At 47.9% G+C, this 27,591-nt stretch overlaps 1 protein-coding gene and 1 long non-coding RNA gene across 4 annotated transcripts in view; both read right to left on the reverse strand.

Annotated features, from left to right (window-relative positions):
- Window positions 1–27,591, reverse strand: part of LOC142578609 (sushi, von Willebrand factor type A, EGF and pentraxin domain-containing protein 1-like) — a 370,493-nt gene that overhangs the window by 138,810 nt on the left and 204,092 nt on the right. For 2 of the 3 annotated variants that reach the window (XM_075688011.1, XM_075688010.1), the window contains 2 exons: window positions 21,953–22,114; window positions 2,863–3,114 (listed from right to left, as the gene is read on the reverse strand). In XM_075688011.1, the coding sequence (XP_075544126.1) occupies window positions 2,863–3,114; window positions 21,953–22,114 (414 nt within the window). The remainder of the gene's footprint in view (window positions 1–2,862; window positions 3,115–21,952; window positions 22,115–27,591) is intronic. The other variant, XM_075688012.1, reaches the window with a different exon arrangement.
- LOC142578611 (uncharacterized) lies at window positions 10,406–14,014 on the reverse strand. Its single transcript, XR_012827275.1, has 3 exons — window positions 11,680–14,014; window positions 11,303–11,457; window positions 10,406–10,837 (listed from the first exon to the last, which is right to left on the reverse strand). It is a non-coding gene; the product is annotated as an uncharacterized LOC142578611 (long non-coding RNA).

Consider the following 27,591-nt stretch of genomic DNA (forward strand, 5'->3'; position numbering starts at 1 on the left):
GCTCCGGCTTCGTTACTGCTCTGAAAGTAGGCCAGCATTTGTTTAGTTTTGTACCCTTGCTCAGGTATCGCCACTGCCGCAGAAGAAGGCGAGCTTTCCGGTTATTTTTTATTTTTTTTTACTCCGGTCCGGCGCCACCACTGCTGTCAAAGAAGGCAAGCTTTCTCGTTATTTTAACGCGATAGCGTTAAGGAGCTCGTGTCGCAGAAAAGCCGGTGTCGTCGGCGTCGGTGTCGGCGTCCGCGGCGTTGGCCGTGAGCGATAAATCACGGCAGGCACTTCATAAATAAAAAGCAACTTCCAAGATGGGCTGGGTGGGAATCGAACCAGGGTCTCCGGAATGTGAGACGGAGACGTTACCACTGAGTCACGAGTTCGATGCTTCAAAGCGGTACAAAAGCGCCTCTAGTGAATGCGGTGTTGCCTTAGAAACTAGCTGTTTCTAAGGCTCAGGCGTGCGTCGCTTGCTCAGGCGCACATTTCGTTGTCGCGCCGAACGCTGCGTTGCTCGACGCTCACCGCGTCCGATGCGGGGCGCGTAGTCGCTGCGCCGTAGCCCATTGTCTTACACCCCTTGGCGGGTCGACGGGAACGCTGTCGCGTTCCACTCTTGAAGGCGAAGCTTAAGCGTCCTCCAATTTTTTTTACCCTGCTCCGGCTTCGTTACTGCTCTGGAAGTAGGCCAGCTTTCTGGTTATTTTTGTACCCTGCTCAGGCATCGTCACTGCCGCAGAAGAAGGCGAGCTTTCATGTTATTTTTTCTTTACTCCGCTCCGGCGCCACCGCTGCCGCAGAAGGAGGCGAGCTTTCTGGTTATTTTTTCTTGATCCTGCTCTGGGATCGCTCTGCTGTGGAAGTCGGCAAGCTTTCTGCTTATTTTTGCTTTACCCAGCTCCGGCATCGCCCCTGCCGCGGAAGAAGTCGAGCTTTCTAGTTACATTTTCTTAACCCTGCTCCGACATCGCCACTGCTGGTGAAGTAGGCAAGCTTTGTCGTTACTTTTTCTTTGCCCTGCTCTGGCATCGCCACTGCCGCAGAACAAGGCCAACTTTCTAGTTATCTTTTCTTTACCATGCTCCAGCATCGTCGCTGCCACGGAAGAAGGCGGACTTTCTGGTTATTTTTTCTTTACTCTACTTCGGCATCGCTCTGCTGTGCAAGTCGGCAAGCTTTCTGGTTATTTTCTTTACCCAGCTCCGGCATCGCCCCTGCCGCGGAAGAAGGCGCGCTTTCTAGTTGCATTTTTTTAACCCTGCTCCGACATCGCCACTGCTGGTGAAGTAGGCATGCTTTCTCATTATTTTTTCTTTACCCTCTACTGGCATCGCTAGTGCCACAGAACAAAGCGAGCTTTCTGATTATTTTTTCTTTACCCCGCTTCGGCGTCACCACTGCCACGGAAGAAGGCAGGCTTTCTGATTATTTTTTTCTTTACCCTGCTCCGGCATCGCCATTGCCGCGGAAGGTGGCGAGGTTTCTGGTTGTATTTTCTTAACCCTGCTCCGACATCGCCACTGCTGCGGAAGTAGGCAAGCTTTCGCGTTATTTTTTCTTTACCCCGCTTGGGCGTCGTCAATACCGGGGAAGAAGGCAAGCTTTCTGGTTATTTTTCTCTCCCCGCTCCGGCGCCGCCGCTGCCACGGATGCACGGACATCTTTCATCGCCCTCAGCCCTTCGCGTTTGCTCTTTTGTTCTTTGCTGCGCTTTTTCACTCGGTTGTGCTGAGGGAAAATGCCGAAGCTCGCCGCAGGAACGGGCTCCTACTTCGCTGTGATAAATAAATCTTGGCAAAAATCTTGGCCAGTGAAAGCATCATCCATGCAGAAACAATGACAGTAAAGTAGAAAGAGGTGAATAATACGCGCGAACAGCTCCGTAAACAACTGAACAGAAAAGTACGCTTAAGTCGTAAATGCGAACACTGGAAGCGCGCGACAACGAGCTTTATGCTGTTAAGTTTTACGAAATGACTAAACGTTCCAGGCTACTCAATGATTTAGCCGACTGAAACATGGGACACCTATAGTTGAGGCGACAAAGCGCAAAAACTTTCAGACTGTATAACCTGCCTTGATGTTACATACATACATACATACATACATACATACATACATACATACATACATACATACATACATACATACATACATACATACATACATACATACATACATACATACATACATACATACACGCACACACACACACATATACATATATATATCAGTGCCCTTCCTCTCTGTGAAGAAGGATTACCAGTGAAGCTGTGTGAGACCCTTAATGGAAAACAGCACCTCCCGCGCGCGTTGGGCCGGCGTTTCACTATCCCTCGGATCGGCCCACGTATGTTTAACGCCTGCGTCACCTTCGCGAAGCTTCACCAGCCAAGCCCAAACGTGCGGTCCCGGTGTTTATCACTCGGTGGATCTCGACGGCTCATTAAAGTTGTTCTCAAAAATTGGCTACGTCTTTGTGTTTCTTAAGTAATTAATGACGACGACGAACGCGGGAGTAGTGGCACGAGCGCGTTCGTGCGGTAGCGCCGAGGAGTGGCAATGGGCCCAGCTGTGGAAGAAGACGACGACGCTGGAGCCAATCCTGATGATGATCATTTTGTGTCTACACACCGACACAATCCTGGGTAACTAGCCCTTAACAGCTTCGCTGTGAAAGCTACACGTTTTGTATTCAATCGGCTCTCACGCAACCAACAGTCGATATGTTTCCTCATGATGCCAGTCTTTCAGCGGACAAGGCCACTCATGCCAGCGCGCCCACATAATCACTGTAAACGCGTCAATATACGTGTACACAAAGTGCAATCAGCTGGTGTACCCTGCTGAAGCGAGCGGCAGACCCACCGGACACGCAGTCGTCCTCGTCGATTTCGCACGCGCTGCCCACGTAGCCCGGAGGGCAGAGGCAGGTGAACGAGTCCCGACCGTCGATGCACCTGGCGCCGTTCTGGCACAAGCCCGGTGCGCAGTCGTCGGCGTCCAGCTCGCAGCGGGTGCCGCCCAGACCGGGGGGGCACACGCACCGGTAGCCGCTCGGCTCGTCCACGCACGTCGACCCGTTGGCGCACGGCTGCAGCCGCTTGCAATAGTCCGGTGCTGCACCAACACAATGAGCCAGTCGCAACTCTCTCGCTTTATTTCCCTCCCACAAGTCGAACCAACCATCACTAAAACGGGTTGAAATTTTTCATATGCGGGAGTGTTTTACAACGATAGCATGAAAAATTCGCAGCTCCGCCCGAAAGGCGAAGCACCGATTGCGATAGCAAATTAGTAGATGACTGCATAATGTAAGCATAGCAGTTTTATCGTCCGTATAAGCTTGGAAAACAGTCGCTTAGTGACTAAATTAGCAATGGTAGAATATGTAATCGGGAATCAACGGGGACGTAGACAGAAACAGACACATAGAGACAGCGCTGTCTTTGTGTCTGCTTCTTTCTCCGTCCTTGTTAAGTCGCGCTTACATATTCTATCATAGATTAAAATAACAGTTAATGAGCGCAGTATCACGCGCGTACAGGTAAAGATGAGCACATCTCACTCAATGACAGCGGAAACTCTGCGAAAACGCCGGAGTTAGTAATCGCGGCAGTAGCCGCGAGGCAATTTGTTTCCGTGCTTCTGTCTCTTCAACGCAAACGAAACGTCGAAATCACATCGCACACGAAGCTGCCTGCACTACGCGCACCCTGCAAACATCGCTAATTACTTTGAAGATGAGGCCCACGCGGGCACACACTTTGACCACGTCGCAGATCGCTTTCAAGAAACGCGAGTACCAGCAACGCGTCCCTACGGCGTCCGCGAAAGGCGTCTACTATAGCGTTGACCATACGAATCGCGGACGCCATAGTAGACGCCGCGGTTGTTTCCAGTCTGTACGGAGCGGCAGGCGAGGAGGACATCGAGACACCCTAGCAGCTTCCGGAGAAGAACACCCCCCTCCTATCGACTGGTCAGTCTTTGAAGATATTGTAGAAGACACATGCAAGAAACATATCGCAGGCAAGTTGGAATACAGCATTGCAGACGGAATGCAAGACTGTATGCGTTGCTTCACGCATTCATGAAAGCGTACAGAATAACTGAATTGGAAAGGCTTCATGCACTACGTCGCCGAGCTGAAAGGAGGTACAGGCGCACGAAGTCCATTTTTAACCTCAGGGTAGCTCGGCGCATGCAAAAGAAGATACAGTGCCGAATAGATAAGCTAGAGGATCAAGGATGGAAATGATTCTCTGAGTCACTGGATGCGAAAGCGACTGTCCCTTGGGTGGCGTTTCCTCGGGGCTTTCGCTCATGCCTCCCGCAACGACACCCTTTTAACTCTCTTGCTGTATAAAAAAAAAAACGGCATGAGATAGACGTTCTAGAGGAGGAGGAGGAGTAGATTTTAATGGAGAGAAAGGAGGAGAGGTCGGCCTGGAGAGCGTGTCTCTAGCCTGCTACTCCTCACTGGGGAAAGGGGAAGTGGGAAATACAGGGAAAGGTAGGTGGCGGTGATTATGTTATGGTACAATGAGATACTATAAACACGTTGTCCAATATGCGGATGCGCACTGTAGACGCAATGCACGTAAGAGTAATCTTGTCCATACAAAAAGTAATCTTGTCACATAAAGTTATTGCGCAAACACATTTCGCCCTGACTGCACGTCTCACAGCTTCTAGAGGCGATCGTCTAAACCAATCTCACTTAAAAAGTTCAAAAGTGATTTCATGGCACGATGGGCACAGTGAACACTCCTCCACGCGCCCAAAAGCTTTTCTTCTGAAAAGGGGCGGGAGTCCAAGCTGTCAACTGTAGATTTAAGTATTCTTCGTTCGGCCGCGTATTGAGGGCACACCCAAAGTACGTGAGATATTGTCTCGACAGTGTGACAGACGCTACATTCAGGGTCCCATGTTTGTCCAATCTTGTGAAGGTATCGGTTGGTGTATGCGACACCCAGCCGTAATCGATGAATGAGTGTTTCCTGGCTTCTCCGCAACCGAAGTGGAAGCCGGAATTGTAATCCAGCCTCAAGTCTATGGAGGCGCTCTTGTCGATGTTCGGGGTTGTCCCAATGTCGCGGCGTAGAAGTTTTAAGGGAGGTATGGAGCAAGGCGTTAATGTCATACCGGGAAAAATGAATCTTTATAATAGTTCCGTTAGTGTGCGCCTGTTTTGCTTCTGCGTCAGCCTGTTCGTTTCCAGCTATTCCACAATGGCCAGGAATCCACTGCAGCACGATGGTATGTCCGGAATGAGACGCCTCAGCAAGCAGAGACATGATGTCATAAACCAGAGGACTATATGCGGTTCTGTCACTCATGTAATTGCTGATGAGTTGCAGTGCTGGTTTTGAGTCGCAGTACACTGTCCACTTCTCGAGACTTTGTTGCAGTATGCAGCGAACTGCTTCTCGAACTCCGGTCAACTCAGCTGCTGAAGACGACGTCCTATGTCCTATCTTGAACCGTTGTGCGATCCCCATTCCTGGCACCGTGTAGGCCGCCGCGGAAGAGGTCTGTGTCACAGAACCATCCGTAAAAACATGTTCGTAATATCCATACATGTATGCAATGTATGATAGCGCGAAATGCTTGAGGCCAGCAAGCGGCATCTTCGACTTCTTCGTTATTCCAGGGATTGAGAGCCTCACCGTTGGCTTTGCAATCGTCCAGAGTGGAACTTCGGGTATGTCATATGGTTTCGAAGTCCGACGGCAATAAGTCTTGCTGCGACAACACGGCTTCTGAGTAGGCGGACACAGGCCGTACGCTTGTGACGTTCGTGAGTGAATGGTTCCTGTGTCTAGTCAGTAGCCTTAGATGCACTCGCAATGGCTCATGTTGCAGATAAACTCGAGCTGGGCACGCCCGTGCCTCTGCAATAGTGCCCCAAGTAGACGCACATCGTGGTAGTCCTAGGCAAATTCTCAGTGCGCGAGCCTGAGCACTTTCAAGTGTGCGTACAGCAGTTGTACTAACCCGAGAAAGTACAGGCGCACTGTAGCGGAAGTAGCCAACAAAAAGTGCCTGGTAGAGCTGCAGAAGAGATGACTTGGATGGCCCCCATGATTTTCCAGACATATGTCGAATAATCTGAGTAAAGCTGTCTAGCTTTTTTCTTAATCCAGAGAGGTGCTTCAACCAAGATAAGTCACGGTCGATGATGACTCCGAGAAACTTGTAGTGGGTTACTGAAGGTATAATCTTCCCATCAATCATAACGGGGTAGCAGGCCATTGACTTTCGTGTAAATGTCATGGTTGCACTTTTTTCCGGTGAGAGCTGCAGTCCGCGACTGTTTAGGTATGTCAACGTTATTGACACCGCGCGCTGCAGCTTCGTTTGCACTTGTAAGCGGGTTAAGCTCGTGGTCCATATACAGATGTCGTCTGCATACACAGAGACCGAGACTGCGCCTGCGTGTTCTTTGACCAGTCCGATGAGAACGATATTAAATAAGGTTGGGCTCAATACACCTCCTTGAGGCACTCCACGATAGACGGGGTTGTTCTTTGTTTCACCGTCTGGAGTTGTCATGAATATCGTTCTCTCTTGAAGATAGCTGGCATACGTCCCCCGACGCCACATTCTTCTAGGGCATTTAAAATTGCATCATGTAGAACGTTGTCAAGAGCACCCTTGATATCTAGAAAGACAGCAGCCGTTAATCGACGGCGACGTTTCTGATGTTCAACAGTTGTTACTAGGGTCGGTATAACGTAAAACTATTCCGTTCTGTTTCTATTCCAAAATGGCCGACACCGCTCGCTCATTGGTCGAATTTTTTGAGGCCGCGGCCATTTTTCCTGCCTGTCAAGCGACGTCAGGAATGCTCAAAAACTGCCACGTCAAAGTGACGTTTACGCACTCATTATGCTAAATTATGCCGAACAAACCCGGCAAATTCGTGGAATAACCGGTGAGTGCCCCGTTCCGTTTGGAATAGAAAAAAATGGCGGCCTTCGTGATTGCGTTGGCGGCGGCGGCGGCTCGTCAGTCCGGGCGCGGGGGAAGGGAGCCCGAGGATGCGTTTGACATGCCAGACGATCAGTTTCGGCGGCACTTTCGCCTGAAGAACAAAACTGTGCGGTGGCTGTGCGACGAAGTGGTGGAAGAACTCGGAGGCGTGAGAACTTCAGCGCTGTCGGTGGAGCGGCAAGTGTTGTGCGCGTTGCGATTCTTCGCAACGGGCAGCTTTTAAGCCTCGGTAGGGAGCGAGGAGACGATCGGCGTGACCCAGCCTGCGGTCAGCAAGTGTGTGCGACGCCTGGCGGAGGCAATCGTCCACGCCGGGGCCCGCAAAAAGTGGGTCCATTTCCCGAGGACGTCGGAGGAGAAGGCGGCCGGGAGAGAAGGGTTCCTTCGACGCGGCTCCATTCCCGGCGTCATCGGATGCGTGGACGGCAGCCTTATAGCCATCATCGCACCGAAGGGCGAGCAGAAGGCGGCATTCATGAGCCGCAAAGGCTACTACGCCCTCAACACAATGTTCGTAAGTGTCTTAATTTTTGTCTAATTTGCCCGTCATGGCAACGCGTGGCTTATGCTGCTGTGCGCGCTCTCGTCAGATCTGCGACGCAGGCATGCGGATCCTCGCCGTCAACCCTCTGCGACCGGGGTCAGACCACGACGCCCACGTCTGGAGAACTACGTGGTTGCGTCGTCGGTTCCTGCAGGGGCATATTGCCAAGGCCGGCGAACACCTCCTCGGTGGGCAGCGGGAAAATTTTGTACAGTTGCAATTCTGGCAGTATGCAGCAAAGCGTGCTCGCGCCGTAGGAGAATATTGAAGCCCGAACCCCTTATGTCATAGTCAGGTTATTAAGTATAGGCGAGATGTAGAAATTTTCCAATGATATCTGCACGAAACAAAGTGACAACAAACTTGCGTTGTACTTTAAACTAATTTTTAATGTGAGTGTACAGTGCACGCGTTGTCACATTCTTTTTTACACTGACAGTCAATTGTGAATGGAGACTACACAAAGAGCTGCCTTGCTGCAAATAGGGATGCTATGTCCCAGCTATTGTTATCTGTGATCACAGCTGCGTCACGTGCTCAGCCTGTATATTTCTTTATTGCAGCCTTTCTGTAGTAGGTGCATTTTACATGACCCATGCTTCGCCTACTAAACTTTGTGCAGAGTTCATACCATGTTTTATGATCCTGCAGGTGACAGCGGCTACCCCCTGGAACCATGGCTCCTGACCCCAGTCACAGGCCACCCTCCCATACACACTGCAGAAGGCAGGTACAACACTGCACATGCTGCCATGCGGTCCGTAGTGGAGCGGTGCATTGGGCTTCTGAAGAGCCGCTTTCGCTGCCTTCAGCGGTACCGCGCCCTCCACTACGAGCCAGAACGCGCTGCCAACATCGTTGCAGCATGTGCAGTGTTGCACAACTTGTGTCTCGACGAAGGTGACGTGTTGTTAGATGATGTTAGTGATGGCAGCAGCAACAGCAGCAGTGATGATGAAAGTGGCAACCCCTCCCGACAGAGAGTTCCCCGAGTGAGGGCAGCACGCATGATGTACCTGAGAGGCTGTGCTGCCCGGGATAATGTTATTCGCTCATTTGGCACGACACGGCAGCAGCACCAGCACTACCTGCAAAGGGTGCGAAGGCGGCTGCGTAGACAGCAGCACCGACAGCAGCAATAAACACGTGCCCGACACTGCGGGCAGATGTTTATTACTGCTGTCTACACACCTAATAGAGAGCAGGAACCAATGTGAAGAAATGTGTGCAATTAGTGGATAGCGTGCTGCTTTTTATAGAATCTGCTCAATCATAACCAGCGTTTTCACGTGTCCTCTGCCAGTGAGCTGTCACTACCGGAGATGATTGCATCATTCCACTGTGACACTACATGAGAGCCTTTCATTTAGTACCTGTGGATAGAACACTTTGTGTTCATCAGCAGAATGTTGTAGCCACTTCTCTGGGCAGCTAGGGTTCACCAAATGATTTGCTGCTGCTGCTGTTGCTTCTGTCATCATCGACACTGTCACCGCCATCTGCACTGTGCATGGGAGGCTGGTCTTCGTCTTTTCGCTTCCTATTTGGGCTGCTGCCAAGTACAACACTTCTCGCTCCACCATGTGTACTGTTCTCACGCACCTTGTAGGCCCTGCGCTGTTTTGCCACACAGCCACCGCACAGTTCCTTGACAGAAGGCCAAGTTATGCCGAAAACAATCGCCTGGCATGTCTAGCGCGTTCTTCTCCCTTGGGAGAGTGTACATATGTAAATGGAGTTCTGAAATTGAAGGAACACAAATTGTAAATAGTCATTTCAAGTGCCACTTGTATTGTTTAAAATCGTTTATTTATATCTGCATTGTAAATAAAACCATGTGATCCATCTTCAATGCCATCTTTCATCAAAGCAAATGACAGACAAGTACACAGAGCATGGCTTCATGGCGCCAAAATAGCCGTGTGATGTTCACTACATGGGACCCAGTACACTACCAGTGGCAGATGTTAAATTGCATAAATATGACACGAGCATAATGATATTTCTTTGAACTCGCAGACAACCATTTATCTTCATCCAGCAACTTAACAGCAAGAAAGATGTCTTGTCTATTATGTAGCTGGCATGTTTGTAGTACAAAACAGTTTCTTTTCAATGACTAGTGCCGTAATAAGATCACAGTATAAAGCAGCTATGACATGCTTTTAAGGAACAAGTGAGAAAATGCTTGGCACTTCGACGGTATTTCATATAACGGCTGCAAGAGCAGCCTGGCAGTGAATGTCAAAATAGCGGCCACATCGATGGCTCCGTTACGTATGTCGCAAACTGTGCTATACTACAATGGGGACTAGATTGTATTGCTATCATAGGTAAGGACACCTGAAATATCACAATAACCATCACAAGTAACAGGTGCTTGGTGTTAACAAAAATACCAATTCGGCCACTTTGCGTAGGCACGAATGGTTTGACATTGCAAACATGAGATACATATGGCATGAAAATTGATTTCCAGTTATCACAGCATTGTAGTTATTAAGTGCACCTGTATGGTGTGCGAGACAATGTCGTAGTTGCCGTAAAAGTGATTGCATAGTGTATCTTCCGTGGAAGAACGGTGCACATTGAAACATATCAGTAACAGCAAAACAAAAGTGAGCAACACCTAATGAAAATATGGCAAAAATTGTACATATAAGTTATACCGTCTCACTTGGTCAAATAAAAATACACACGAAAAGAAATGAACTTTGGGAAAAAATACAGTTAGGAACAGAAATGCAAAAATTCTACATATAAGTTATATGATGCCTCACTTGGGCAAACTTGCACTACAAATGAAAATACACATAAGAGAAATGACCTTGCAAAAAAAGTATGATTAGGGACAGAAATGTACGGAAAAGAGCCATATCATCCTTTAGTGCTACATACAAAAAAAAAACATGCATTCGTGTTTCAAGTGACATCACAGCACTATCAGTCTTCCCTGCCATGGTCACACATGACCTGCACATCAGTTCACAAGACTAGCTACAACTTGGCGGCACAACAGCTTGCGAGGTCGTATGGGCACCACCACCAAATGCTGCAGCGGTGATTTGAACTGAAAGATAGGCAACACTTGTACCTACACAGCACTAAAGGATGATATGGGGAAAAAAAAAGTGTCCCTCATGGCTGAGGCGGCTCGCGGAGGTGAGCCAGGGCAGCCAGCAGCTGGCGCAGCGTGGTTGCGATGAGACTAGTGGCCTTTCGCGAACTACGCTTCTCGGCTACCAGCTGCTGCAGGACCTGCCGGGTCGCCCTCTGCTCTTCCACCAGCTGCTGGTGATGCTGCGAAACAAATTCATTTAGTTAGCTACAGGTTATGCAATGTAAATGCTCGATTTGCACTGTTTGCAAGTGTTGCAGTTTCAGCAAGGTTACTCTCGAGGGCAGCGAGATCATTTACATATGATATGACAAATGGCCGTGCAAACGTACATGGTCTGTTATGTTAAAAACGTGTGAAACGTAGCAAATCCTACCAAGCTGCCTCTGCCTGTCAGAAGACAGTATTGGTGACTAGTTGAATTGTTAAAGAAATGATGATCATGCTGTGGCGATACATGCAACTATGGAAATGTTTTGTAAGTTGCTATGTGTTAAAGAACACCTCAAAGGAGATGTATAAACGTGCATGAGCCAATGAGCCAAATGACTACAGATGCCTCTCGTGTGTAACATGGTTGTAATGTACATTATTACCATGTGCACTAATCACCTCTTCAAAAAATTACCCGGCCAAGTTGTACGCACCTGCCTATTTTGCTGCAGCAACAGCTGATGGAAGTTGGCGGCCTCCGCATTTGCCGCCTCAGCTTGCTGCCCCTGCCGCGCATACTCGGCGGCTGTACTGCAGGCCGCGTCCTCCAGCAGCTGTTGGCGGGGTGGCCTGCGGGGCTGCTGCCGAGCTGATCGTCCGTAAAAATAAGATCAGTACACAGTTTTAAAAAAATTTCTCGTGCAAGTTATATCCAGCAGAAGTATCTGTACCGCCCGCACGGGGGAATGTATCACTGCGCAGCAATGTGTGGCAGAGAAAAAAAAATGACTCTGTTACAGACCACGTTCGATTTAAATCAGGACCTACATTCGGAGACAGTGGCGATCGTTTATAGAAAACGTTTACTTACCAGCTATCTGTTGAGATGCCTTCCAACCTTCATCGATTCTTCAGTATCCTATGCGAATAAAAGCGAAAGTGAACACCATGCGATCACCGCAGCAGATGTTCAGATGCTACTGCTCAGTCACTAAGCACAAGAAAGAATGATGTGTTTACTCACCGAGCACTACGCTTTCACAGTCTTTATGATGTTCACAGCTTCCAGAATTCTTCTCGGGCGAAAGTACCTCGTACGGCGAGATTTCAACTAATCGCGTTACGGACAAAAATACACCAAGAGCGGCCCACAGAACCGATCAGCTGTTTTCGCGTAGCCGCCATCTTAAGTGTGCATAGCATAATGGATTGGATGCGGAATTGGCACGTGTGTGGCTATGACTCGAAAAATTAAAATATTTGTGTTTACTTTCAAGCGCGCTTCAACTTCTCTTGCGTTAAAAGATTACAAAACACTTTTACTCTCAGCGACACACAATTGTTCTTTTATCAGACGTTTATATCTAAATGTCACTTGCTATACGGTCCCTTTGCAAATAAAAAACAAGCAAAACATGCTTCCGGCAACGATGGAGGCTGCTGATTGGGCAGATTGAAAAACGTCGCTGGTTCCCGCCCCCATACGCAGAAACTGTCACGTCATTTTGACGTCCGGAGTTTGGAACACTTTTTGTTTGGAATAGAGTTACGTTATCGCGCCCTAGGTCAATGACGCTGTCGATTGACGACCTACCCTTTCGGAAACCTGTCATTGCGTCTGGATATATATTACGCTTCTCCAAAAACCACTCCAGGCGCGTCAAAACCATGCGTTCCATAGTTTTACCGATGCAACTGGCAAGCGCCACAGGTCTGTAGGAAAGCATAGCATGGGGTGTCTTGCCTGGTTTTAATAATGCCACAATTTTGCTTGTCTTCCAATGTGCAGGCACAGTTCCCGAGGACCAAGAGAGATTGTATAAAGCCAGGAGCTCTTCAGTCGCTCGAGGGCCTAGATGGCGCAAGGTAGAATAGGTAATGCCATCAGGACCAGGCGCACTTGAGTGTCTTGAAGAGGAAATCGCTGCACGTCGCTCTTGCAGCGGGAATGGGAGGTCGAGACGATCGTCCATTGTTGGAGGAGCACACCTGAGCACTGAAGCTACCGATGTTGTAGATCCAGAGAGGTGTATACAGAAATCTTCCGCGATTTCCTTCTCACTGCGCGTCTGGATGATAGCCAAAGCTCGGAAGGGACGTAGCTGTTGTGGAGGAGATGGTAATGCTCGTACAACATGCCATATTGTGGACAACGGTTTTCTTGGGTCCAGGCTGGTGCAAAAGGACCTCCAACGTTGTCTGTCGAGCTTGTCTAAGTATCTTTGAATTTTCTTTTGTACACGGCGTGACGTCCTCAAGTCTGATATCAATTTAGTTCGCCTGTATTTCCTCTCGGCCCGACGTCGGACTGCCCGCAGCTCTTCATATATAACGTCAACGGATGTTCTTGAATTTGAAGTTTCGATGATGCGTGTTGTTGCGTGCATTGCTGCTCTAATGCGCTCTTCAATCTCTTTCGGTGAAATTACACAGTTGCAGGATTCTTCTAGCGTGTTCTGAAAAGCATCCCAGTCAGTGCGTCGCGTATGAGACCTCGGAAGTCTTGTAAACCATCTCAGTTGTACATAAGTAGGTAGGTGGTCGCTGCCATACGTTTCAGCATCTGTGCACCAGGCAGCAGAAGACGAAAGGCATCGTGAAGCGATAGCTAAATCGAGACAGCCGCTGTACGTTGTGCCCCGAAGAAATTGTTGGCGAGCCATCGTTCAGAATGTCAAGATCATTGCTGCTTGTGAAGTTAAGGAGCTGTCTTCCTCGAAGGTTTGTGATGCTACTACCCCAAAAATGGTGGTGCGCGTTGAAATCGCCTACAGTAATATGAGGTCCTTGGCAAGAGTCAAGAACAAGTTTCAGGAACAAGTCAAATCTTCCCCTGGGAGAAATATAGCCACCGATGATCGAGATTATCCGGCGCTTTAGCTTCAGTGTTATAGAGACGTACTCGTTGCTGTTATGCACCGCAACTTGGTTTAGCGAATACGTGAGGTCACATCGAACACATAGTAAAACTTTGCTAGTATTTCCACTTGTCCCAGACGCGAATTGTTCATATCCAGAGAGTCTAAATGGCGATGTCATATTCGGCTCGCATATTACGATAACTGGAAACCGATGCTTGAGCACTCTCTGTTTAAAATCTCCCAGGCGACCCCGTAGATCTCGTGCGTTCTACTGGAATATTACGGAACCGCTTATCCTTTCCTGTAGTGACAACCTTAAAGTTGATGATCCCATGGCGTTTACTAGCCCTTAGACAGCAGCAAGCACTGGTTCTAGTGCGTCGAGAATTTGCACCGCAGCCTTGGCAACGGGCGTCTCAACTCCGATAAGCAGCATTCGCAAGGAACGAATCAACTGTGCAAGCATTGCCTTGATTTGCCTATCGGACGATGAAGGTTCATCTTCACGCTGACGTTCCGGCTGCACTTCTGTACTTCGAGATGGTAGGGAAGGCTATATTGTAGTGTCCTTGATGTTCAGAAGAGTAGACGTGGTTAAAGGTGCCTGTGACGTTTGAGGACTAGCAGGAGCGCGCGACGACTTTTCTTGGAGTACAGGTTGTCCTGTTGTCGATGCTGATCTCCTTCTGCGATTACGTGAGCGCCTCTGGCGGCGGTGGACCTTGGTAGCAGCTTCTCTGTGTGTAGATCGATCTCGTACCATTTTCCTTAGCACGGACATTTCAGTCTTTAATTTTGGACAGTCCTTCGACCTTGCCTCGTGCGGCCCATCGCAGTTAGGGCACTTCAAGTCAGAGCCAGCACACGCCTACTCATTGTGATCACCACCACAGCGCGGACATGTCATCTTGTTCACGCACACAGCACTTACATGCCCGATTTTCTGGCATATACGGCACTGCAAGAGCCTAGGAATGTATGGACGGACAGGATGGCGCACATAACCCACTTTTACATGTGTTGGTAAGGTCTCTCCCTCAAAAATGAGTTTTATGCACCACGACCGCCCAAAACGGTGTAAGTCTGTGATATGAACAGTTGATGAGGTTAGCGTTGGGAGATGGTCATTATCAATATCTGTATCGACATCGTAGATAACACCGGCGGTGGTGCTGCCTCCATGTATGATGAATGAGCGGACAAGTATATTTCCTAGCTCAGTTACAGCTTTCAAGGTGTCGAGGCTGGTTCGTGTAGTCATATCAACAGTAAGTATGTTTCTTCTGGAATTAATTCGGACCTCTCTGATTTGCCCTGGAGCCAGCCTCTCGAGATAGGCAGTGAGAGTTTGCCTATTGATGGAATTGAGGTTGCCTGTAGCAGCGACGGGTATGTAGGCGATTGTGTACGCTTGCTGTGTGGGTGGCTTATTGTAGTTAAGCTCACTCACGCTTGATGTCCTACGAAGTTTCCTCTTCAACCGACGATTTGTGACCTCGGTATATCCACCGTCAGAATCCATGTCGTCGACGTCTGAGCAGCTCGAAGACCTTGACAGAGTCGCGTTGAGGTGGTCGAGCGCAGCAGACCGACTTGCAGCTTGGAAGCCAGCCCCCAACGTTGGCGGCAGAGGAGGCGGAACGTCCGTCATTGCTTTTGATATCGTACCCGCCACGGGGGCGTCGGTACGCACAAATTTAACCGAAAAAACCAGAGCGAAGCAGGACTAGCAGCTGATCAAGAACTCGTCTTCTTCGTTTGTACAAATTTTGCACAAATTTGCACAAAAGTCGTCGGCAGGACAGTTTTACTCCCTGACATTGTTTTAGGCTACATTCCTGGTCCACGAGAAACAAGTCTGGACGCACCATTCTATACAGAAGAGTTAGACGCTGCTATGACGCTCTGTTGGTGTTCGTCTTCACCAGGGGCCGCTGGAATAACATATACTGTTTTGCGCCACTTAGGTCGGGAAACGCGACAAGAACTGCTCAACCTGGTTAATATGTCATGGCAAGATGGCGTCGTTCTACAGAAATGGAAACGCAGCCGCCTAGTACCACTGCTAAAAGCAGATAAGTCACCGCTGGAACTGGCATCATGTCGCCCTATGGCACTCGTCTGCTGTGCCGGCAAGCTCGTGGAACGTGCGATCCTCATGCGACTCGAATGGTGCCTTGAACAGCACAAAATTTAACCTGACTCTATGGCGGGATTTTGACAAGGCCGTTCACCGATTAACAATGTCATCGACGTAGTGCCATCTGCAGAGCAGAAAAAATAGATTGGAAGCGATTATCAGTAGCACTTTTTCTTGACAGGAATGGCGCTTCCGACCATGTTTCCCATCAAGCTATCCTAGACGCACTTTTGACGACAAGGAGGTCGAGTATTTCGATGGATCCGAGACTACTTGACAAAAAGATCCTTGTTCGTACGTATGCAAGATGGTCCAACTACCGACCACTACACATGCCGTGGCATTCCCCAAACCAGTGTTCCAAGCCGTATTCATTTCAACCTCGCCCTTCTTCGGCTGACCGAATGCCTACCGGAAACACGGAAACAGTGAGTGTCTCAATCGGCGCCGACGACATCTGCACATAGGCATAAGCGGTGACTTGCCTGCAGTTTCGTGCGAGGCAACAGAAGGCAGCAACACACGCACCTGGCTATACTTGCACACAAGGCCTAACCTTCTCGGTAGAAAAATGTGCGCTAGTCGTTTTTACGCGGAAAGCGATGTCTGGTTATCTATTATGTATCTATGGCCAACCTATCTCCTGTAAGAAGAATCATCGGTCTTTGAGTGTTATTGTTGAACGGGACCTCTCCTGGAGCCCTGAGATTGTCCACTTGAAGAAGCTCACATCTATTGTCTACGTCTTCAAGTTAATCGCCGGCAAATTCTGGGGATCATCAGTGGTATCTATGCTGCAGTTGTATCGAGCAAGTTTGATTGGATTCCTACGCTGCATCTCTCCCATACTTGCTAAAACATGCAATTCAAATCTTCAAGCACTTCAGAGTGTGCACTACGCATTCAACTCGGCCTTTCGCAGAGCGCCTCAACAGCAGGAACAATTGTAATGGCTCAAGAACATCCGATCATGTTTCACATTAGCACCGACATGCTTAGGGCCCATATTTTTCACGTTTCACGGATGCAGTCAGGCTCCCTTACCTGCCTGCCAGAACGACAATCCACAGGCGTCACTCTCCAACGTGGTCAGCATCCATCGTGCCTCCCAACTATCGGGCTTCACACCCTCGGCACGTCCACCCTCAACTTTGTGATGTTTAAAACACCCTGAAGTGTGCCTTTCCGTTCAAGGAATAAAAAAAAATTCAGAGGCCTTCCACTCTGCGAACATGGAAGACCAGCGAAGCTGTTTAGCGCATGGTACTGAGGGGACAAAGAATATTGAACAAAGGTACGAACATATTTATTGTCCTAATGTGTGGTCATCAGTGCGATATAGGTGCGCACACACATTCGCGTATAACCTCTGTTACTAAATGTGTCCCTCACGTGAGACAATGAATGGCTCATACCCTCGCAAACGCAGCTTTCCCCACTACGACGACAGAAAAGAAGTGAAATTATACGCTGGAATCATGAGCGGCAACGGAGCCAGTTGTGGAAGACGACGACGCTCGAGCCATTGCTGATGATAGCTTTCTTTTGCACAGTGGAGCAAGCTGTGCAAGGAGACGACGACGACGAACGCGCCAGCAGTGGCACTATACTTGCGGATAACTTTCTGTGGCTATGAAGGATAACCTACGGAGGCAAAGCGCGCACAAGTGAGAAGGCCTCTGAATTGTGTCCCGTGTTTTAGTCCACGTAAGTTTAGGCAGGAGAAGACAAATCCTAAACGCCTTATTAGCAACAGTTAAATAAGACACACGAATGAGTGTACAGGTTTGCTTATTTTGCGGCTTTGCCTTTCCTTCTTTTATTTTGTTGTAGCGCAAGCTGGACAAGCACAACAGAAAGGCACATCTGACACACCTAGCGCTGTGTGTGTCAGATGTGCCTTTCTGTTGGCCTTGTTCAGCTTGCGCTACAACAAAATAAGATATGCCGTACCAACACGCCCCTATAGCTATAGCTTGCTTTACTAAGCCCCTATAGCTATCCTCACCGACTTCATTTGCCCTTCCGCGTCTGGTGTACGGAGAAACCGTCGCACGAGGAAGCTGCGTCAATTAAGAGTCTGTTCTGAGGAACAAAAAGCATTGTCAAACGCTGCCGGACTACTTGGCCTGGTAACACGTGTGCAACAGTCACGTGCCCCTAGCTTTCCCTCCATAGCCACAGAAAGTTGCCTGCGAGTACAGCGCATTTGCGGCAGTTGGCGCCACAAATGTTTTAATAGTCCTTCTTTAAAAAAGTTGTACAAAAATTTTTTTTGAAGAAATTCTCTTGTTGCCCTTGTGCCTGGAAGCGCTTTGTGTCCCACGTGTGACTAGAGTAGGTCAAGGGCGTGTTACAGGTCCCCGAGCCCACAGGGGTGGGTGAAATTGAGCTTGGACCCTTTTTGCACTATTACCAGATCGGCCCACATGATGATTTGTTTTTGTGAACATCTCGGACACGTTTTTTTTTTCCAGGTCCTAGCCTTCCAGATCCTAGCCATAGACAGCTTTACTGTAAGAAGACTGACCTGCCTACCGTGGCCTTGAAACAAGAAGCTCTGGATTGTTTGCACACTTTCTACTTTGACCGAGTCCACGTATACCCGGATAGCTTTGCACTCAGACCAGCTCGGATCGGATAAGTGCAGTGGTTATACGATCACGACGAATAAGCATCAGATGCAAGTTTTCGCACGTTAGAACATCGACCGGTTCGGAACTTGTTGTCTTCCGAGGTGTCACTGATTTATTAACAACCAACAGGCTAATTGTTGCGCAATTTCTGCGGCTGAAAGACGGCCCTACGATGCCATTCGTCAGCTCTGCGTTGCGGCTCCTATGAACAACTCATGTCGGACAATCGAGAAACATACCATCATATGATCGCGAAAGGACGCGACGTCGTGTTTAAGCAAGCTAGTGCTAAGAAAGATAGTGCACCGTATCAGATTAGAAAAGGGGCACACAATGCATTGGCGGGCTGGTTGGTGCGAATCCATAATTACTTTGTTTAGCGCAAAACAACGGACACCATAGTTTTATCGCAAAGTTAAATAGGCTGCAGGGTGCGGGTTACCCAAGTGTGGTGGTGACGTCAGTCTTTGAGATATTGCTTCAGGAACTGAAACGGAAGCGTCAGAAAAGTAAGTGCGTTACACAAAAGAAGAGGCCTCAAGTTGTGCAGTATTGACATAGAGTGGCTCACAATCTAAAGAATGTCGCCACTAGATACCAAATCACACTAGTGCTTTCTGCTTCTCAGACACTGTCAATGTTGTGCAGCCGTATTTCAAGAACAAGTAAAAAATCAGATTGTGAAAAGAACCACGCGAAGTTTGTAGATAGTAGCGTCGGAGTGGTAAATAAGATCCCGTTGTCATGTGGCAAAGTGCATGTAGGGAAGTCAGGCCGATGTGTTAACGAGCGTCTTAGAGAACATGAGCGATCCATATTGACAGGCACAGGCTCCCATTTAGCTCAACATTGTAAAATATACAAACGCAAAGCTATGTTTCATGATACTACGATTTTGAAAAAGAGCCGTGTTACTACCACCCGAGAATTATCGGAAGCGTTTTTCATACAGTCACCGTGTTCGCAGTGCATTAGTGTGCCTTCTTTAACCTCGTACAGCGCTGAATATGTTTTTTTTAATTTGTCAGGTGAGTGTGCTCTGGTGATCGGTGTTGTGGTGGTTACTGAACATGGTGCTCACTGCGCATGTTTTTCTGGATTCTGCTCTCTATGAAGGAGTGACGCAATAAAATGATGCCACTTGAGCGTAGCGCCTTGTCCTAGTCATCCTTCTTGTGTCCATTGTGTTGTGCAAAACGAAGTAATTAAGTGGCACACAACTGAATTCACGCTGCATCGATTACATTCTTTCGGCCCATCTATGCGGCCGCAGCTGTTACCTGGGCTTGCGCGAAGTGAGAAAACAATGCTGTGCCGCTTACGCTTTGCGTGTTTGATTATGATGGCTTATAGCGCCGAGTGCAATGCCTGGGGTGCCGAGGAGACTATAGAACAGCTGGTGCTACTGCCTATGTTTTTAAAATGAAAGACATGACCTCTGCACAGCTCTAGATCAGTTGGATAGAAAACCATTCTCCTTGAACAAGATTATGGGACCATGGCTACGCATATCCCAGCTACAGAAGACCACAAAAGCGCTGCTGCGATTTTTGAATCTACCTGATTGAGTAACCGTATGTGATGCGAAATGAGTGACCGTCAGGGATAAAGAAAAGTTATTATTGGTCGGCGATGTCCACTGCGAACTTTCTTTTCTCTTAACCTTTCCCTCCCCTTTTTCCTTCCCCCAGTGCAGGGTAGGCAACCGGGCTGAGTCCTGGTCGACCTTCCTGCCTTTCAGTTATGATTCTATCTCGCTCTCTCTTTGATGTATGTGGTGGCCCGGCCACTCGACCAAACTTGTGCGTTATGATCGACTGACGCGGGTTTGAGCGGAACGGGCAGCAAACGTCGAGCTTGCTGGACACTGGCTAACGCCGATGGTTTCTCGTCTCATTTCGTGCACAATCGAAGTGCGATGCTAACAATGCCTCGTCGTTAGGCGCCTGCTATTGCTTCCGCTTAGCAGCAGTCATCTTGCCGAGTTGGGCCAACATCGTGCCTGCATGTCGCATTTAGATGCAACGTCCAAGGTGTTCAAACGCAACGCTAAACCTTAGGATCGCTGTCATCGCTTTGGCCTTCAGGCGAGGGGGCTTAACTTTTCCGTAGCATTCGGGCCACCTTAGAACCATGCCACCGCAGATAATAGTGAAACCAGGTGGCTTAGAGATATATCTTGATAATTACTTCTCTTCGCCATGATTTTCACAACAAATAGTGGCCAGAAAACGAGCGCAACGACTCAATTGTCCAGCCAGCTGCGGTCAACGTGAGCGAGCCTACGTACTGACCAGTCGCTGCACTAAGACATAATGCACTGAAAGTTTGAGTACACTCTTTTAGTTGCGCTTCATTAAGAGGAAGCTTTGCGACACGTCGTAAAGAGTACCGCAAATTATATTGTGTTGTTCATCAAGTAGCCTCACGCGGCTATCCTGCGGGCGCATTCATGAATAAGAACTTACGTCATGTCAACAGAAATTTATTACTCGCCGTGGTTGCTTAGTGGCTATAGTGTTGGGCTACTAAGCACGAGGTCGTGTGGTCGAATCCCGGCCACGGCGGCCGCATTTCGATGGGGGCAGAATGCGAAAGCACCTGTGTCCTTAGATTTAGGTGCCCGTTAAGAACCCCAGGATTTCCGAATTTCATGTGCACCCCACTACGACATACCTCATAATCAAATCGTAGTTTTTGTACTAAAAACCCCATAATTTATTATTTTTAAAATCGGACAGCAATATGGCTTTGCACTGCACCACATGTAGACATGGGTGTTCCCTACCTTTAGAACAGACTGCCATAATCGGAAGATATAGAGAATCCTTCGCACGAGAAACTTTCGAAGTATGGTGCATCGATTGACGGAAGGGGCGTCAGCGCCCCTTCCGTGTCGCCCTCGAGAAAAGAACTTAATTATCTACAACGCTAAGATTTGGATAACACCACATGTTCTAATCACTCTGCTTTCCGGCCTTTCTTTCTTTCCTGTTTCCTGACTAAACTAACCTTTGGTGCGTTGGGATTACAGCTGTTTTAGCGTGCCACTCTATTTTGTTCACACCCCCAATATAGCGCTTCCTAGCTTTTCATACTCGTCATTTTATCCTTTGACGGTCTTTTGGTCAACACCTTTTATCGGTTCATGTTTTCATAGCGTAATCATAGCGTTCAGCAGACACGCGCAAGGTATGAGCATGCGCGGTGAAGCATCATCTCACGCAGTTAACGAGATAGTTATCATTGGTTGTGACACATGCGCCGTGACTTGAATGGTGAATGTATATATACGGGGGTTCTTCGAAATAAAATTAGCTTGAAGAAGCACCTTGTTTATCTTCTTTTTGCCGTCCGTGTCCTTGTGCGCTTGACCTGCCTTAGGGAATAAGCATGTTGGCTACTTGTTCCGTTATAATGGAGGAGGAGGAGACAAAGGGGAGGGAAGACAGGGAGGTTAGCCAGTTCCGTTATAAATAGGACACGCTACATGTAACGGACACTTACCCACGCAGTCAGACTTGCTGATGGTGCCGGTCATGCGCGTGCTGAGTCCGGCGTCGCATGCAATGCAGGTAGTTTGGTTTCTGCCGTGTTGATAATGGCCAATGGGGCAGGCGTTGCATGGCTTGAGTCCGTTTTTCGAGTACGTTCCGGCATCGCAAATATCTGCAAGACGGTACACCAGAAGAAAGTGACTGCCACTTCCGCAAGCCACTGATCCCCCACAGCTCATTTTAGCACACAGCCTTCTGCTAGAATCTGTGCTGTGTTTCCGCACGCACTCATGTCTGCAGTGACGCAGACAAGACAGCACTGTTGCTCGACCACTGTTAGAGGTTACGGGCTTTGCGATTTTGACGCGATGATTGTGGCTTACAGCGCCTCGGCAGGCTTCGCAAAAAACAAACCTTCCGACTTGGCTAGCTGAGGGCCGAGCGCGCTACGCTTTTCATAGCGGGAGGCATCAGCCGGGTGCGTCGTGTGCTCAGAAGCGTGCGCCAACTCACATCTTCCGGCGGCGCACCCTGCGACGAAGTCCGGGCAACTGGGGCTATCAGTCTACAAGCTGATACCGGTCACTGCTCGCAGGAAAACGTTTAGGGCCCGACTGTGTAACGGAAGCTAGTGCATATTTTACGCATGAGTTACAGTATATTCTGTTAAGGAAATGCAAAGAAAAAATGGCAGACACTATGTCCGAGTGGCCGTCGGCATTAATACGATTGGCATTGAAGCACTGTAGCCACACTCTCCGCCAAAGCGCCTCATGTATGAGGCGTGCGCTGCAGCTAGGCTCCCGCGCTTGCGATCGATGGATGCCATTGTAACGGGCTGCAGGGTTGCGCCACCAAGCTCTTGCCAATATATTGCCTAATGTCCTACCTGTGGTAAAAAAAGAGAAAAAAGAAACAGGAAAACGGAAAAAGAACACACGAGGAATTCCCATCGTCAAACTTTCTGAACGCCTATTGGGAGCTTTGATTTTGTACGCCTCCTTGTTTTTCGTTTACCTACTTTTCTTCCAGGAATCTTCCAATCGCTTCTTACTAATTTCTATTGCGGACATGTTTGCTTTCCCCCTGCTTTCGCTGAACCCAAGGGCTTCAAGGAAGCCAGAGGCGCCTAAATCGACCGATGGGCAGATATCTTCACATTTTAACAAAACATGCACCATAGTTTGCCTAGCACACGCTTCTTCTTCCTTGTTGCATCTCAATTTACAAGTGCGTGTTCTAAGGCATCCTAACCTGGCTTCGAAAAGCAATGAGTTTTCTGTTATCATAAATTATTTTTTTCCCTGATTTCGCTATTTTTCCTCTTAAGTTTTTACTTATAGCAGGTTTCTTTCCCATTACTGCCACCCATGAGATTATCTCAGCCTCTCTGACTTTCCGCTTGAGGTTCTTTGGTGGTATGTTGCTCACCACACCGCTCGCATATTTGCTGGCGAGTTTCGTGGTTCTTTTCCTCCACTGTGAATCACTGTTTTTCCTGTACAAACATCTGAACACTCTACCAGTCCCGTGAGCGCCCAATGTGAGGCATCCCACTGACCTTTGCTTGCCATCGAAGCCTGAGTGTACCCCTGACTTCAAGCAAACACCGCATTTCCAAATGTAACTCCTGGAACCATTACGCCTTTCTACATACCCCGGAGCACCTCGTACCTATTGTATCCCCATAGCGCTCTGTGCTTCATTATTTCTCTTCCACTTTACTGTTATTGTTTTTTTCCTGTGTTTCTATATATCTATTGCCTTCATTTACCCATATACCAAGGTATCTATATGCTCTTACCCGAGGTATTTACTGGTCCTGTATTGCCAATGTCTGCTCACGGTTTTCATTGAATACCATAACACCTGATTTTCTAACACTAAATTTCAAACCTAAATTCTTGCCTTCTTGTCCACAGATATTAGTCAGACGTTGTAAATCACTTTGCTTGCTAACTAGCAACACAATGTCGTCCGCATAAAATAAACCTGGAAGCTGCTGCTCTACTACTGTACCTGCCGTCTGCTTGAGAGTTTAAATTCGATATTACTTCCCTCTAGCGCCCTCTCCATCCTCACCATGTACATCATAAACAGCAGTGGGGATAAAGGGCACCCCTGCCTCAGTCCCTTGTTGATATCAACTTTCTCCTCGCTCCTCATCCCTTCCCATTCAACACAAACGGTATTTTTAGGCAAATCTCTCTCAAAAGCTGTACACAGTTGTCAGCTAAGCCTTGGCCTTCCAGAATACCCCACAAAATGTTGCGGTCTACGTTGTCGTACCCTCCTGTAATGTCTAAAAAAACCACATATACCGGGCTTCTTTCTACTCTGCATATTTCAGTACACTGAGTAACGACAAATAAGTTATCCTGCAATTACCTACCAGTTCTGAAGTCATTCTGAAGTCATTCTGAAGTTTCCCCATATGCCCTCATTGTCTGCCGACGCTTACAGCTTTAATTTATTCGCCTGCATTGCTAACCTACATAATGCCCATGTAATGGTCAACGGTCTCTATGAGTGAATTTTGTGTTTTTCCCTCTTACATCGTAAATGATATTGACTGTACTTTGTCGCCAACTGCCTGGTATTTATCCGCCTTTTAAAGTTTTTCTACTGCTTTCAACAGAGCTTCCTTGATTTTTGGACCGGGTTCATAAATCAGCCTAACGGGAACCTCGCCGAGCCCCGTGGCTGTGCGCTTAGGAATTTTCTGTTCACGTTCTTCCAGTTGAAATTTGTCAGCATCAGCTCCTTTTCGATATCGTTATCTTTCACGCTCTTTGTTTCCTCAAATACAACCTCGTAATTGCCTTGGAAAGATTCGGCTGTTCTTTTTCGGATATAATTTAATGCCACGTCCACTTCCGGTTTGTTTTCATCTTCGTCTACGATATGTCGTTGTATTGTGCCAGATTTCCAGCCCAATAAGATTATGTGGTTCCAAAATATTTCTGACAGCCAACGTTCACTTTCACCTTTTGTATTTGCTGGAAGCAGTGGTTCAACGATAGATTTTTTCTCCCGGTATATTTATGATTTTTTGGCAACTTCATACTGGAGCAACTGCGCTTTTCTTGTCTGACTGTGCTTTCGCGTTTTCTCTTGTTCGGCGATCGCTTCTCGTATGTCCCTGCTCCACCAGACTTTCGTTTTCTTTTTTCCTTTCCAACGAGTGTATAGCTTTCCTTGCTGTATTTCTGTCAATTACACTGAGTAAAATAATTTGTAATTACACTTAGAAGCTCACTGCATTCATACTCTTGGCTTGACCATTTGCGAAGTTCTTCATCGGCTCTTTTGACCACATTTGTTGTCTGTTCTACGTTGAAATCTTGACTGGCCATTTATCGTCCCTTGCTCTGCTTCCCAACTGCATATCCCATTTCCAAAATGATGCGGTTATGGTCACTGCCTATGCTGCTATACGCTTTTTCGTTAATGACCATTTCTTTCAATTAATCATAAATTCCTTCTGTCATCAGATATTATTCAATGGTCTTATAAGAAGAACATATAAGAACTTATAAAAACTTATAAGAAGGATCTCTAATAGGCATAGGGGTTTACGAGAAGAAAGTGCGATGCGCTTAGTTCACACATTTATTATGTGCCATTTCTCGTATGTGGTAGCTATGATAAATTGGAATAGGGGGGAGAAAAATAAGTTTGAAGCGTTAATTAGGAAAGCCGTCAAGGCTGCCCTTCGTCTGCCTGTGACTACGTCAATCGATATGTTGTTACGACTGGGTTTGTATGATACCATATCTCCTTGTATATAAGCGCGTTCTTTATTGCGCTACGTCCGTCCACGTTCTGTCCTTCATTAATATCATGTTTGTAAAACTGAGCGCAATATAACCATGAACTTTAGATGAAATTGCCGAGGCTCAGCGTACGGCACAGAGGGAGCGGTTGCTAGGTGCACCAGCGGGTAGGTATATTTTAGACTCAACTGAATAATTGGTGGCGGTGTCGCATGATAGGGCGCCCCTACACGAGCTGAACGTGAACGTTAGGGCAAATATCATGGTTCGTCCGTTTCCGCGGAATGTGCACCCCGTGCACAATGCAGGGAGGCGGGTCGCGAGAGCTAGGGCTTTGTTGCGAGAGGCAAATGATCAGGAGGAGAATTCTGCGTTTGTTGACGCCGCATGGATTAATGGGAAAAATGCTTATTCTGTGGTGGTGGTAGATGGCAAAGGGGGCGTTAGAAATGCCGCTTTCATTTATAACAAAGATCCGGAGGTCGTTGAACAGGTGGCTATTGCTCTAGCACTAATTGATTCAAGAAGAGTTTTGGTGTTTAGTGACTCGCGATCTGCGATTACAGCCTTCTCGAGAGGACTTGTTGCGGAACCGGCTAACAGACTGCTGCAGGGTAGGGACATCACTTCGCATACCGTTACTTGGTTCCCGGCGCACATGGGGACAGTGGAGGGAGCCCCGCGTAACCTCAACGAGGTGGCGCACACGAGGATTAGTGTGCCGTGTACTCCCTGAAGGGGCTGGATCTCCCGCTCCTGAGTAAAAGGACCAACTGTTAACCTCCAACGAGATAACCAAGCACTATTACTTAGGGCGCCGGGCATTCCCCCTGCCACATTCTAAATTGAATAGGAAACAGGCAGTTACATTAAGGTTTCTGCAGACACGAACGCGCCCTAACCCGGTCATCATGAATAAAATTAATCCGGACTGCGGGGTTTCAACCTATTGTAGTAAGTGTGGGGGTTTGCTCAATTTAGAACACATGCTTTGGGGCTGCTTGGCGTAGGCTGGTGATGGTTCTCGAGGTGAACAGTAGTGGCAGCGGATGCTGCACAGTGAAGTCCTGGCGGACCAACTCAGGGCTGTCCAAATGGCCCGTGTGACGGCAGAGGGGCTCGGCCTCTCTGTCCCGACGTGGAAGCGGCCCGCATCAGTCCCAGACTGATCCCTCAGGACCTAAATGAAGTTCTGCATACCATACCATACTGATCAATGGTTGATTGCCCGTTTCTTATTTCCCACGTGGTCTGCCCATCAGACTTAGGCACTGTATTCAGGAGAAAAAGGTTATGTTGCTCACAAAATCTAGGACTGACTTTCCGTTGTTGTCGGTATAGCCACTTAGATCCTGTATGAGGGCATTCATGTCACTTAACAGGATAATTTCGGCACAATTTGTGAAACCCGTAATATCATCACTTATGCATTGCACTAACTCTTGATTATTCTCTGTGCAATTATTTCCTGTCCAGAAAAGCTTTCTTTCTAGCCATTGTGCATGATAACCAAAGATGCTCTTGACATCTTGAATTTACTTTTTTCCATTTGGCTTACTCATGTATGGGCATTAATTCAAGATCCCCCTGACTGTGTTTCCGACGTAGTTCTGTTGCACCTCTCTCACATATAATTTTTAATCACTGACGGCTCTTCCGAGTCTCTAAGGTGCGTTTCTGCAGCCGCATACACCCTTATTTGTCCTCTATTTAACTGCTCCCAAGTTTCTACCCAGTTTTCTTTTCTTGTATCGCCTCCAACGTTTATGTAGCATATTGCGTGTCGAACTCTCTTTCTTGCTTTTCTCCTTTTTCTGTCATCGAAGACGACGGTGTCCTGAGGTTCCCATTGAGGACCTTCTTCATTACTACC

Source organism: Dermacentor variabilis, chromosome 4 (genome assembly GCF_050947875.1).
Source record: "Dermacentor variabilis isolate Ectoservices chromosome 4, ASM5094787v1, whole genome shotgun sequence".
In the NCBI taxonomy this organism is placed as follows: Eukaryota; Metazoa; Arthropoda; class Arachnida; order Ixodida; family Ixodidae; genus Dermacentor; species Dermacentor variabilis.